This window comes from Xiphophorus maculatus, chromosome 11 (genome assembly GCF_002775205.1).
Source record: "Xiphophorus maculatus strain JP 163 A chromosome 11, X_maculatus-5.0-male, whole genome shotgun sequence".
NCBI lineage: Eukaryota > Metazoa > Chordata > Actinopteri > Cyprinodontiformes > Poeciliidae > Xiphophorus > Xiphophorus maculatus.
Genome location: NC_036453.1, coordinates 26,127,234 through 26,140,300, shown reverse-complemented (window position 1 = coordinate 26,140,300; position 13,067 = coordinate 26,127,234). Strand labels below are relative to the sequence as shown.

Here is a 13,067-nt window from a genome sequence, read left to right as displayed (position 1 = left end):
AGAGCAAATGATGGCAAGAACTGGCTTCCTAGGGTTTTTGGAAGGAACCGAGGCCCACAGCATCACAGATCCTCTATCATGCCTAACAGTAGGAATGAGGTGCTGGTCCTCTACGTTTATCCTTTGCTTCATGCCATCCAGATCTAGAGAGATTGCTGCATATAATCTCAAGCTCAATCTTACTTGTTTAATTCCCAGTAGAGTTAATCTACCCCATTTACAAATGTTTTTGTTTGTTATTTGTGGGTGGGTTTTCTCAACAGCCTACTGGCTCTAGATCGCATATATCAGTTGTCATGGAAACCCAGTGACCCTGAAGATGGAGCTCCACAGCATTTAAAAAAAAAAATAGTGTTTGGTTAAACTTCACTAAAACCTGTCCGGCTGATTAATATGCATTCTTTAACCCTATTTTATTGCAGGTGCGATGCCTCTGAGTGGGAGATACTGTGTCTTCCTGCAACAACATGGCAACAGATTAATGATTAATAGCAGCCAAGACCTCAGCAGCGCTTTCTTATCAATAATAGCCGCAGATCATCCTTAACCGGATTTGCACACGCTCAAAGGAAAACACTGAAGCTGTTTGTGCTTGTGTTTCCAAGGTTAGTCCACCAAAAATAACAGAGCAGTATAAACTTTATCCAGGCAACATGCAGTATTTCCAGTGAGTGACTAACAGCCCATCTTATCAGAATCAACTCAGAGTGCACGTTTGGAAAGTTCAACACCGTCGATAAAACTCGAGCCTGGAAAAAAAAAAATTACGGTAATAAATAATAAAATCACACTCCCAATGATCGCTGACATGGCACACAAGTATCAGTCAGGGGAGCCAAGATTCAAAGAAAAACAAGGAAAACGGCGGTAAGGTCAATTTCTTTTGAATCTGATCTGATTCCACGGGTCATTTCCTGGAAATAGTCCGAGCACTTCAGTTAAAACAAACAAGTGGGAGACTGGATGGGAGGTTCGACGCCTCATTTCTGAAGCCAAATCTTTAACCTTCTATTGTTCGTGCCGCTGGGCAGTTTACAGCGACCAGGATATTTAGGGGGCCACTTGGAGGGCAGTTGTCTTTCCTGTCTCATTGTCTCCTATAGGAGTTTAAGAACAGATGTTTGCAGTGAAGGAAATTAGTTATGTAACAGCTTACCTCCGCGTTTTAACTGGAAATAATCTAAAGTGACAGGTTATGTAATTACAGAATTTATCACGTTGAGGATGTTTATGATGCTAGAGAAACTGCAGCACGTCTGTCCTGCCTAGCAAAGGATGGTGAGTGCAGAAGACGGTAAACAACCTGCATGTTGCAGCTCAGACTCTTGTTGTTGTGCACTGAGAGACTTAACTGACTCCCATGATCCAGCACCACAAATGTATTTCATAATTTGGCTTATTTTTTTTTTCTGAAAAAAGCTTTGGATTTGTGCTTATTAATGCGTCAAACTCCCACACCTTCACATTACACCTAAAAAAACTAAACAAATATTTAAAAAATAGCCTAAACAGAAGCTTTTCCTACTGGAGCATTACACAGCTAACAGCCAGGATTAGATTTTTTTTGTCCCGAAAGTGTTTGAGTTCAATAGCCAGGGTTTCCCCCAGCGTATTATCAGCCTGGCGGGCCACCAGGCTTTACTTGTGCCCCTTCCAGGCTGGCCATTGCTTATTTTTTAAAGTCTTTTTAAAATGTTGGCATTTTTTAAAGATTTTACAGTTGGCATTCAGGTATTAATCATACAATCTTTCAAGTGATATTTTCAAATTTCCTGTCAACTTTAAACATCTTTTAACCCAAAAACTCGACAGCAGCTGGATAAATGACTGCTGAGCGCCCCAACCACCGGGCTTAGCAAGTTTTCTGGGGGAAACCATGAATATCTGATTAAATAATTACAAGTTCAGGCCTACAATTTAGAGTTTTTGCAGTATATTGAATCCATTGCAATATGTGCATCTCACAAATTTTAAAATATCACCATGTAGTTGAATGCTTAATCCAATAATTTTAATGGAAAAATGGAGTGTAAGAAAAAGGTGTACAGCTAACAAGATAACACCAGTGTCCAATGAAACCATTGACTTACATGTAGGCATTTTGAGGTTAAAGTAGGTTGAAACCTCTGGATTAAGCAACATTTTCATGGGAGAATGTCCTGTAAAATTCTTATTTTTGGTATCTTTCTTTTTTTTTTTAATGTTGACTCTCTGTGAGAACTTTCTGACTTGGATTGATGGGGTTCATCATGTACCAATTCGCCGTGATGCACTTACGATCCCAGCGGGATGGCCAGGTAGAAGACGGAGAGCATCATGGTGCGGCTGTTGCTGGTGTACATGTCTCCTATGATGGTGGAAGAGATGGCGGAGTAGCTGGACTCGCCGATGCCCACCAGTCCTCTGGAGAGCACAAATAGCCAGTAGTGCTGCAGAGAAAACAGAGAAGGAAAAGAAGCAGAAAGAAAAAAAAAATCAATCAATAAGCTCTGTGGAGCACAGCAGGTAATCTGTCTCTTTGAACACAACGTCAAACAAAACACATTTTTCATCTTATTTAGGATTTTTTCCACCTCCACGCTTTCTTCCTATGAAAATTCTTTATGACTAAAAGCTTTTACTCCTTTTTGTTTATGTACTGTAACTTAAACCATAAATGTTTGTTTTTTAGTGTTTTAGTTACAACATTAAATCTCCTAAATAGTACAAATTAAGTGTAAATAAGTACAAAGTAGACATGGAACTTTTCTGAGACAGACTGAACAGAATAAATTTATTCAATAACTCTCTTCTTGTGATGCTTTGGTTTCTCTCTCCACACCAGTACTGGTTCAGTTTAAAACATTGATTAGCCTGACTGCAGATTTTTTGTTTATTTATTTATTTTAAATTGTGAAAATGCAGAATAATACACAAGGACTCATTCGACACAATAATGATAACATTAAAATATAATTTCATTCAGTGGCTAACAGCGACACATTATCTGTTATCGGGTGTCACAAAGTGGAAAAAGAGGTGAAGAGTTTTAAAAGCTTCTTATTCATAGGAACCTGCGTAGGTAGCTAGATTGTCAACTGTTTCCATAGCAACCACTATTCACAGAATGTAGGTTTCCATGTCTGCCTGCGAAGCTGAGAAGAAATCTCTTCCCCCCTTCAACTCAGTCCCCACACACGCACACACACGCACACCGTGAACTGACGCAAGCCTCACACACTGGTAATAAAACATATCTTGGACTGGTTGGACGGGAACACGGTTTGTGACACTGTTATTACAGCGCCTTGTGTCCATTAAAAACTGTCTGATTAATCTTCCACGGCTCTCAAATTTAATACAATGCACTTGTACGTCCTCTGTAGACACTTGTTGTGACACTAGGCGGCCGCTATGTGATGAGGGATAAACGTGGCAGCGGAATAAGAATCCTCAGAGCTGACCCGAGTTCCCTGCTGACACCTCAGGCTTTTGTGCTGGTTGAAGTCTGGGACACGGGGTCATGAGGTCATTCACAAAGAGACGGCAAACATTCTCAAGTGGCTACACTGTACACACCCTCTTGTAAAACGACACTCAAGAGATTTCCCTCTACAGGCCGTAAAACCCCTCTGCTGTTGCAGTCGAGTGTATTGTTGTCAATGATAAATGTGCACAGGTTTTCAAGGCAATTTTTACACCAGTTGGGTTTGTATTACTGAATTTGAGTGATTATGAGAAATACCCCACTTAGCTCTCACTGCTACATCTGTGTCTGGCTGCTTAAAAAGATTCAGTCACGATCTATTTTCTTCCTTTAGTGGCCCGGTGTTTAGTGGAATCATGATGGCAGCTTTTGTGTGTGGTTGCAGCCACACCATATCATCGAGGTTTGGACCAAAAATGCTAGTTGCACACCAAAGGGCTCCGATAGATGCCAGAAAACGCCACAGATATTTGGCTTGGAAATTGTGAAAGTGACTTCACAACAAAGACTGACTTCAAAGGTATGAAAGAAAAGTTTAGGAAAAAAAAAACCCAACAATTTTTTATTATAGTTTTTTTACAAACTTAAACTGAGCTACATTCTAATAAGCTAAATGAAAAGAGATGCTAATAAGCTACTTGCTAATATGAGTTGTATACTTTTCGAACAAATGTTTACAGGTTTGTCATGTTCAATTGAACCTTTGAAGATATCGACAAAGGCATCAGATCATATTAGGTATTAAATACTGCACATATTTATTTTTTTGGCAGTTCACTGTTTAGGGGAACAATACCAGCTGCTTTTGTGTGTGTGTCACATTGGTATTTGGACCAAATAGCAAGGATACAAACACCAAAATGAACTATAAAACAAGTGGACATTGACAAAAAAATGTTTAGATCTTCTTTTATTAAACCTTTTAGAAAAACTGATTCATTCCCTTGACTACTTAAAAAACAAAGGTTTTGATTGAATAAAAAAATATCAAATATATTACCAGGCCTTTAATATTTTATTCAAGTTTACTTTTCAAATAGTTTCTTCTCGTTAGTTTAACTGCAGCACTTTGTGAAGCTACAGCTAACCCCATGAAGTATAAACGTGAATAGCCAACCCATGATTTTTCAAAGGTCATAGGTGAAGAATATAACTGGCTGTAATTATTTAAAATCAATTAACCCATCTATATTATTGATATGTTTTCTTAGCATACATTCCACTTGCATTTAGTCTCACTATCATAGTGTATAGATTATTAAATTTGGGTTTAAAAAAATAGGGAAGAGTAAAACTAAAAAAAACTTGTAAAACTAAAAATGTTCTGTTTTTTTTTTTTTTTTTTTTTACCTTTTTGTCCATCTGCATCCTGCTGTATCAACCTGCCCTGATTTACTGCAGGTTGCACCTCTGTTCACTTACGTCACCCTTATCCATTCAGCCTTCTGTATAGAGGCACGTCAAACGATTCACCTACATTTGACCTCTCAATCTGTGTTTAATCAGCACATTTTTATATGTAGCCAATTCTGAAAGGGAAAACAAACTTCTTAAAACCTATTTTAGTCACAAATGGTTGAATTACAACGAGCCTCAAGAGTGTTTTAGGCAGTCAAACTGCAGGCTATTAAACAATAAAATCTAAGTGAGGAAAATGCTGTCAACTCCCATAAAAGAAGAAACACAACTGCTTAAGAAATTGTCTCACATTTCATTTAACATCCTTTGAAATGCGAGTTAATGAAACTAATCTTGGATTCTAATGACGAAAGAAGAAAATTGCAGGAAAAAATGAGAGCAAATTAAAGAGGTGCAGTTTGCTGCACAACAAGGTGTTTCGCTGCATGTCAGGCGCGTGAAGTGGCAGATGTGTTTCTAATTACAGAAAAGTGATCATTTTAATTGCAGTCCACTGCATTCGTGCAGAAAACCGTGTGCCGTCGGTGGATTTCTGTTACATAAGATCCGGACTACAAATCTGCTGCAAATCCAAACAGAAAAAAATAGCCCCTAAATGCGTAATAACAGTAATCAATTATAAGTGGTCGTTAACATTTCCTTACATGATGTATATTCCATCCCTCAGTGGCTTGGTGCAGTTACGTAACAGGTAACCAGTCTTGTCTCATTTGACTGGCACAAGCTTGTCCACACTCTGCATCATACATGGCATCTGTCAGAGGGGAAGAGACCCTTGACACAAGCAGTCAGGGCTTATTTTCCTGTTGTTCGTCTTCAACGGGCAAGAGCCTGCAATTTTAGCTCCAAGCGGATGAGTCTGAGGAGGATTTCCATCAAAGTGTGGCCTCCTGAGACCATCCGTCATCTCTGCACTGTCACTCCCGTCCTCAAATATGAAGAGCTATGGCAGCGAGCCGGCTTACTCACCAGAGACACGACGCTGCAGGACTCCATAATGCAGACGTGTCGCGCGCTGCGTTAACGTAACTAACTCAGCCCTTAATGCCACATATCCATTTCTGCAGAAATTCTATCTGGGGTGAACATCAGGCCTACCTAGCTGGACCATCCATACATTTATGGGCAATGAAACGGCACGGCCTAATCTTCCACAAGACTGTAATTGATACAACTCCGACGGATGACCCTTCATTAGTTGACTGGCTGGCAGTCAGTGAGATAGAGAGAGTGGGACAGCCAGGGAAGGCTGCAGACTTAAAGAATGTCTTCAAAGGAAAAGCTGCTGTCTGACTTAACAAGCGTGTCATTTTATCTTGCTTGCCTTAATGTCGAGCATATCCAAATCACAACAGACTAATTAGCTTATTACTGTCCAAGGGAAGATGTCTGACAGAGCGACGGCGGGGGGGCGGGGAAGGGGAGGGGGCTTCCCGGCTGCCGCTGACCGGCGGTTTCTGTGAGAGCGGGAGCTACGCCGTACCTCTTTGCTGATGAACGAGCTCAACAGGGTCACAGTAGACCAGAAGAAAATGCCACAGCTCAGGATGACCTTTCTGTTGAAGCGGTCGCCCAGGTAACCGAAGATGGGAGCAGCCACCATGAAGCTGCAGATGAAGACTGTGGAGGGAAAGAAAGGAAATGTTACTTTGGCTAAAGTAAAGGAACTAGAAATGACAGGCATTTATTATTTACTGCTCTTAGGTTTGTTGGTCTGCACAACAACAAACCTAACAGGCTTTTAAAAAGAACTTGACTGAACTCTGTGGCAATATGAAGTAGAAAATAACAGAGTCGCCCCTCCCCCACTTGTTGCTTTGCACTGGTAGCTAGAAGAAGCTCACTGCACATTTTCTTGGCTCACAAGAAGGACAAATGTGAACTTTTCTGGTCATTTACATCAAATAAAAATATTCAAACTAAAAGAGGACGATAGCCTGACATATTAGCCACTTAAGCTCTTTTTATATATTGCATATCTTAATAAATAAAGATATGCAAATAAACAAAGATTTCAGTTCCTTTTTCTTAAGAAAAATAAACATCGTATTGCCTAAAATGCAATAACAAAGCATTCGTTTAGTGATCATTTGTAGCAAAGGATGCATCTGTAGCATCAACATGTGAGCAGCTGAGCCCTTTCTGCTCAACTTAACATCAACAGTGTGGGGCGGATCTGCTGATTACTTTTTGGATTAACCAAACAACAATCGGCTAGCAAGAGGAGCTTAATAGATTTTCTTTTGGGATTTTTTTATTTTTACAAAATTTGAACCAGGTGAAACTAAAACCATGCTACTTGAGGAGTTCTGGGTAGAACATATTTACATGTTGTTTTTATCTTAAATACAAAATGTGCATATTTTGTGTAGAGTTTTGGTTTAATTACTGCTCTGAGTGTGTTGTTCTTTCAGTAAATGGCCTTTTTAAAGTCTGAATCCATCAATCGTTTACCAAATTAGTTAACGATTATTTAAATAACTGATTCGTCGTGATTAACCTAATAGTTCCTAATGTTTATTTTATTCTACAAAGAGCCAAAAAACCACACAAAAAAAAAATTCTGTGCAAGAAGCATGTTAAAATAACTTCTAAATTTGGGTTGACATTTTTATTTTTTGCTTAAATTCATTTACCAAAAACATTTAGAAAACAAATGCAGTAGATAACATAATTATACCTGCCATAATATTGCAGCAGCAGTCAAAATAAATGCTGGTTTTCTGTTTTAAGTAAGCGATTAGATGATGTCATGGCTTTTTGGTGAACATTTAGGTGAAAACTATGCTACTTTTATCATACCCGGAGAATCTCATACCCTTCTTATGCCTGTGCAGGCATTTCGTTACTTTGTTGCTTCATTGCACTTTGTTGTGAAAGTCCCCCCGAAAAATCCCAGCTGAGCTGAGCAAACTGTTTTCAGTTCCCTGGTCGACTTATTTAAGTCAGGACCGGTCCAGTGCAGATCAGCTGTGAGACAGCGGCGTGCCAGGGACACAGACAAGGACTGCCAGAGGACGCCTCTAACAGGGATCACATTATACTTCACCTACACTTATTACAAGTACCTCAGCATGAGAGCATTAAATGCAGAGCACTGATAAGATCATTTGTGGGTGATTAGATTTATGAAGACAAACGGTGGAGATAAAAATAAGAGGCTGCGTTCCAGAGACGCAGCCTCTTACAGTAGCCCTTTAAGGAGTCACAGGCTGAAAAAAGTGACAGAATTAGGCTGCAAGTGTCACCATCAAACTAAATAAAGAGAGCTCTGCACGGGTTTCGAGGGGGATCTGGGTACATGTCAGGGTTTAATGTAAAACAGCTGGAATTATAATTATGCAAACCAGATCTGAAGCCGTTTAAAGCAATACATCACACAGCGGCGCTGCAGATGAAGAGGACCTCTGTGCCTGCTACTCCATAAATAATTCCTGTCTTAATTTCGTACAAGCGAACTTATGTTTCAGTTAAATGAACACAAGTGCTCCTCTAATTGCCCAACCTGGCTGTACTTGGACAGCTACGCCCATGTTGTGGAGGCTTTTAGGCAACATATATGAAGAAGATCCAAGCAGATGTAAGGAGTTTTAAAGCAGAGTTCAGGGGGGGGGGTTGTGTACGCAGAGCAAAAAACCCCCAAAAAACCAAATAGGGGCAGAAATGTTGCCCTTGACAGCGCTGGGGTAAACTGGGAAAGTGTTGTGTCATATCATCAGACTAAACATACAGAGGAGGAACACAGAGGGACAGATGAGAGCGCAAAATGAGGAGGAGGAGGAGGACGGGGGTCTCGTTACATAAGATAGAGGCATCGCAGTCCCACAGCTGCTGAGTCCAACCCGCAGGATAAGAGACAATAATCAGATTATAGAAGCTGTCGTTTTCAACATGTGATATTCTGGTGTAATAAAAGAAAGAAGAGAAAGGATATCCATTTAAAAATCTATTTTTAGGAGAACAGTTACTTAATATAATAAAATCTTTTTATATAATATCGTGGCAGGTATTTAGATTACTCACTGAACACTTTGATGCTCATGATATTCATGCATCATTTGTTACTTAAATAAGAAGAGCTATAATAATCTGGTTTTTTTTAAGGAATAAGATCAATTGAAATACTTTGTACCTTTTATATTATTTGCCTGTGTACAAATAATGTGCTTTTTAAAATCTACAAACAAAAACATATATTTACACTTTTTGATTATTCTCTGAAAGACCAAAGTAAGTACATGTCAAAGTGTTTGCCACTAAACTTGATTTAATCTTTATAAAGCAAAAAAAAAAAAAAGCTTATTCAAAAATAACTAAATAAATCAAGCAGATGCTACATTAATGTAAATACTAATAGGTTTCATACCTTTTGGATAATTTATGCAAGAGTTTAAAAAAAAAAATCAGTTTTCAGCATTTGAGCTACAAAACACAAAAAGACACCATGGTCCAATTTTGATCTGATTTATTGGAAGACAATAATATTGTAGATATTAATTTACCCTTTTAACTTCAATGCTGTTATTTTAATGACAGAAAAACAGAATATTAGAAAACTGATATTAAAACAAACTGAAATCTAATTTGGTTTACTAATATATTTTTACAGGGTGTAAGGGTTGTGTTTGCCTTTAAAGGATCGTTACGTAACAAGTATTGAGCAGCTCTTGGATGTGACGTCTGGCTTTGTGTCCTCATCCAAACCTTTTCTCAGCGTCCATTGTCAACATTCACTAAAGAACACTAAGTTCACTGCTGAGTGACGGCCAGTTTTCTTAAATGATTTGTATCAATCCAGCCTGAAGCCATATCACTGCAGGAGATATCCTAGCTCACACACACATTCACGCACACACACAACACGCGCGCACACACACACACGTTCAATGGTGGATTCTGCAGTCAAGATAAGACATGGGAGAGGTCACCAATCATCCACCACCAGCTGGTCCACATGGGTTTTAATGAGCTGCCCATGTCACTGTTTAGCTGCTTGGAGCCATATCAGATTTTTAGTGTTTTTCCTACTGGAAGTGAGTAGGAGGCACAAATGTCACCACCCGCGAGTGTTTGCATGACGGCGCGTGTGTGTGTGTGTGGCATTTCCTGAAATTTGTTGATTAGCTTTTCATTCTCTTGAGCCACATTATCACCTCATAACGATGTCATCACATGCAAATGAAGTCAGGCTTTGACAGTCTAATCACGTTCATCTTTCCTTAAAACGTATTATTTCAGATTAAACAAAGAAGAACAGACTAAAGGGAAACAGATAAGGTCACATCTAAGTAAGAAGGTGCCAAACCCAAGACAAAACAAATATATAATATATATAAAAAACACTTTTAGGCCAAGTTTTCACAACACCACCGTGTGGAAACACTGCCAGTGTTTTCAATGTTGATTGGGGAAATGTTCCACGTTTAGAAAGACACCTTGAATCCGGTTATGCCAAGCCACTACATGGCGCTATGATCTTATCATGTTGTTGAAACACGAATGCGCTTTTGACTCTTGGCTTACACACGAGAACAAAAAGTACCCGTGTCAGAGACTCTGGTAACCGGAGACGTATAAACGAGTGACGGGCTCACAATAAAAATGTTACGGTGTCACTAAAGAGTGGAGTCTTAGTTGTACGTAGAGCCACCGCTAAGAGCTGGATTTAAACTCATGTGTCAATAAAGAAATCTCTCTTTTGATTAGCTACCATCACCTGTCATGAAAACTCAGAGGTTTTTGTTTAGATGCCTAAATTGAAAAGAGACAGACACACCCTTTTGAAGAAAGAGAGTTTCTTGCTACATAGAATCAAACCAAAGATTAACTAGTGAAGTTATCGCCTTTTATCATCTCATTCTGGAGCGCTTGGAATGAGTCTAGAGACTCGCAGTAAAGCCTGTGCCCTGCATAGACATGGAAGCATGTTGGTGTGAAATTTGCATTTCAAAAAATAAGCAACAGAAAGTTTGATTTATTTTTTTGTGGGTCTTCTGAAGTCAAGAGTTGAGGGTTCTTCCTACATGACGCTGCCTCAGAGACCTAAAACACACGTTGTACCCTGTAACCACTCATATAGACCAGGAAATGTCCTGGACTCTGTAGGAATAAAGACTCTGTAGGAAGTAGCCCCGCTCATCTCCTGCCAGTCGACACACAAGGCCTCACACTGACGCTAAACGATCACGTCTGTGATCCTCTAAAACTACTTAAATAGCTCAACTTTTTAAAGCGATTACAAAATTGTGGCCTACTCTCTGAACTTATTCAATTTCACGTTGTGGTGTTTCTTGGATTGGATGTTAGCTTTAGCCTCCAGAACCAGCTAATATAGACATGCACTAAATGAATAACGTGCATAACACGGTGAAAATGGCCGTCAGTGACTTCTTTTTCCATACTTATTGTTGAATTCCTTCAGATGGAGGCAGGCTGTGTTGCTTTTTGAGGTGTTTAGCCTACTTCATGCTGTCAGACTGGTTTACAGGTCATGTAGTAATCAGACCAAGATGTGGCTAGTAAAACTGAATTCACCTTTAGAAGACAAATGTAGTTAATCAGAGTTAATTCCGGATTTAACAAAGAGGGACATCACTTTTTCACGTAGAGCCAATGTGGTTTAAATTGCTATTTGATTAAAAGAAGAAAAAAAATCAATTATAACCACACTTTGTATTTACTTGCGTTATCAGTCTAGTATTAAAATTACTTAGATGATCTGATTTATTACATTAGCTTGATGATCTCATTTAGGTGAAACAAAAAAGCAAAAAACCTTTTTTTAATCTAGCTAGAAAATATATTGTTTACCTTTAACAAAGCTAATTAAGCATGTTCAACAAATCAGGATTTCTAAATTCTCCTCACAATTCTACCCACAAAACGTTTCAGCTTCAGGAGAGGCCGTCCAGTACGGTTAAAGGTAGCCTAGCTCAGTGGTTCTCAAATGGGGGTACACGTACCCCTGGGGGTACGTGGAGGTACTGCAGGGGGTACGTGAAGCTTTTCAAAATATCTTTAAAAAATCAGTAGGCTCCTCATAATAAGTCTTGGGAAAAATTATTTTGTAAAAAGTTCGATAAAATATAAATGTGTGTTCATGCACTGAAATTTATATTCAGTACTTAGTTTCAATATCCTTTAAAATAAAACGGTTTGACTGGTTTTATACCTTCCTGGTGGTCACCGTCTTCTGTTTTTCTTTTTTGTTTAACCATGCAATGTTTGTAATATGGATGTATTTGTCAGGTTCACTGATATAAGTTGTTTGGCTTTAATAAATCAGACAGTGATTTTACAGCACTGTACCTCTTTTTAATTCCAAAAATGTTTTGCCCGTGTCAGGGGGTACTTGACTAAAAATATATTCTTAAGGGGGTACATCACTGAAAAAAGTTTGAGAACCACTGGCCTAGCTAGTTTTAAATGACACATTCCTGAGGGTCATCCGTCATCTCGTTGCCATTCCTTCATATTTTCAGCAGCGGAGCACAACAAATACACGTTCCTGCGATCGACACAGCGGAAGAGATTCAGATCTTATTCTTACAAAAAGAATGCCACAAATGCGGAGCAGGACAAGACGATACCTGGAATACAGTGAGTCGGGGAAAAAAAACTGCTATTTTTTTTCATAAGGAAATTAATAGACCATCTGGTTTGTGTTGAGTGATTAATTTTGATCATCACAGCATGTAATATTACAACCATCAAACAAAGAGGACATTAGTGTTTCCTATTGTGCGGGTAAATAAGCAATGCTGTACTCATTTCTAGACGCATTGGCACAAAATAACCATGGAATAAGTTTAAGTGAGGATGCGGTGCTGGCGTGATGATGGAGACCAGTGACCTCACGTACCTCTCAGCGAACTGACTCAACCGTACACTGCAACTCAAACAAGCCCTACAGTATCAGCTCGCATCCTGCCATTATCATTAGGCTTATGTAACAAACATCGGCCTCGCTATTAGCCTGACTAACACGCATTCCTCGCCTTTTAAAAGCCATTGTTTACAGGTCGTGACGAATTGGAAATTCCTCAACGGTGACTCGAAAAGGATGTTTGGAAGTGAATTATTGTGCAAAAAATAATAATAATAATCCGGTGGTAAATTTAGGGAGTGCTTACTGTAACATTTGAAAGTCGTGTAAAGCTTTCAGGACAATGGGGTTTTTAAT

The 13,067-nt window shown here is 39.1% G+C and overlaps 1 protein-coding gene across 2 annotated transcripts in view; it reads right to left on the bottom strand.

The window, feature by feature from the left end:
• The window catches only part of LOC102223977 (protein spinster homolog 2-like), a 77,764-nt gene that overhangs the window by 28,635 nt on the left and 36,062 nt on the right, over window positions 1-13,067 (bottom strand). For both annotated transcript variants that reach the window (XM_023342262.1, XM_023342261.1), the window contains exons 3-4: window positions 6,369-6,505; window positions 2,278-2,429 (exon numbers count right to left, since the gene is read on the bottom strand). In XM_023342262.1, coding sequence (XP_023198030.1) covers window positions 2,278-2,429; window positions 6,369-6,505 — 289 coding nt within the window. The remainder of the gene's footprint in view (window positions 1-2,277; window positions 2,430-6,368; window positions 6,506-13,067) is intronic.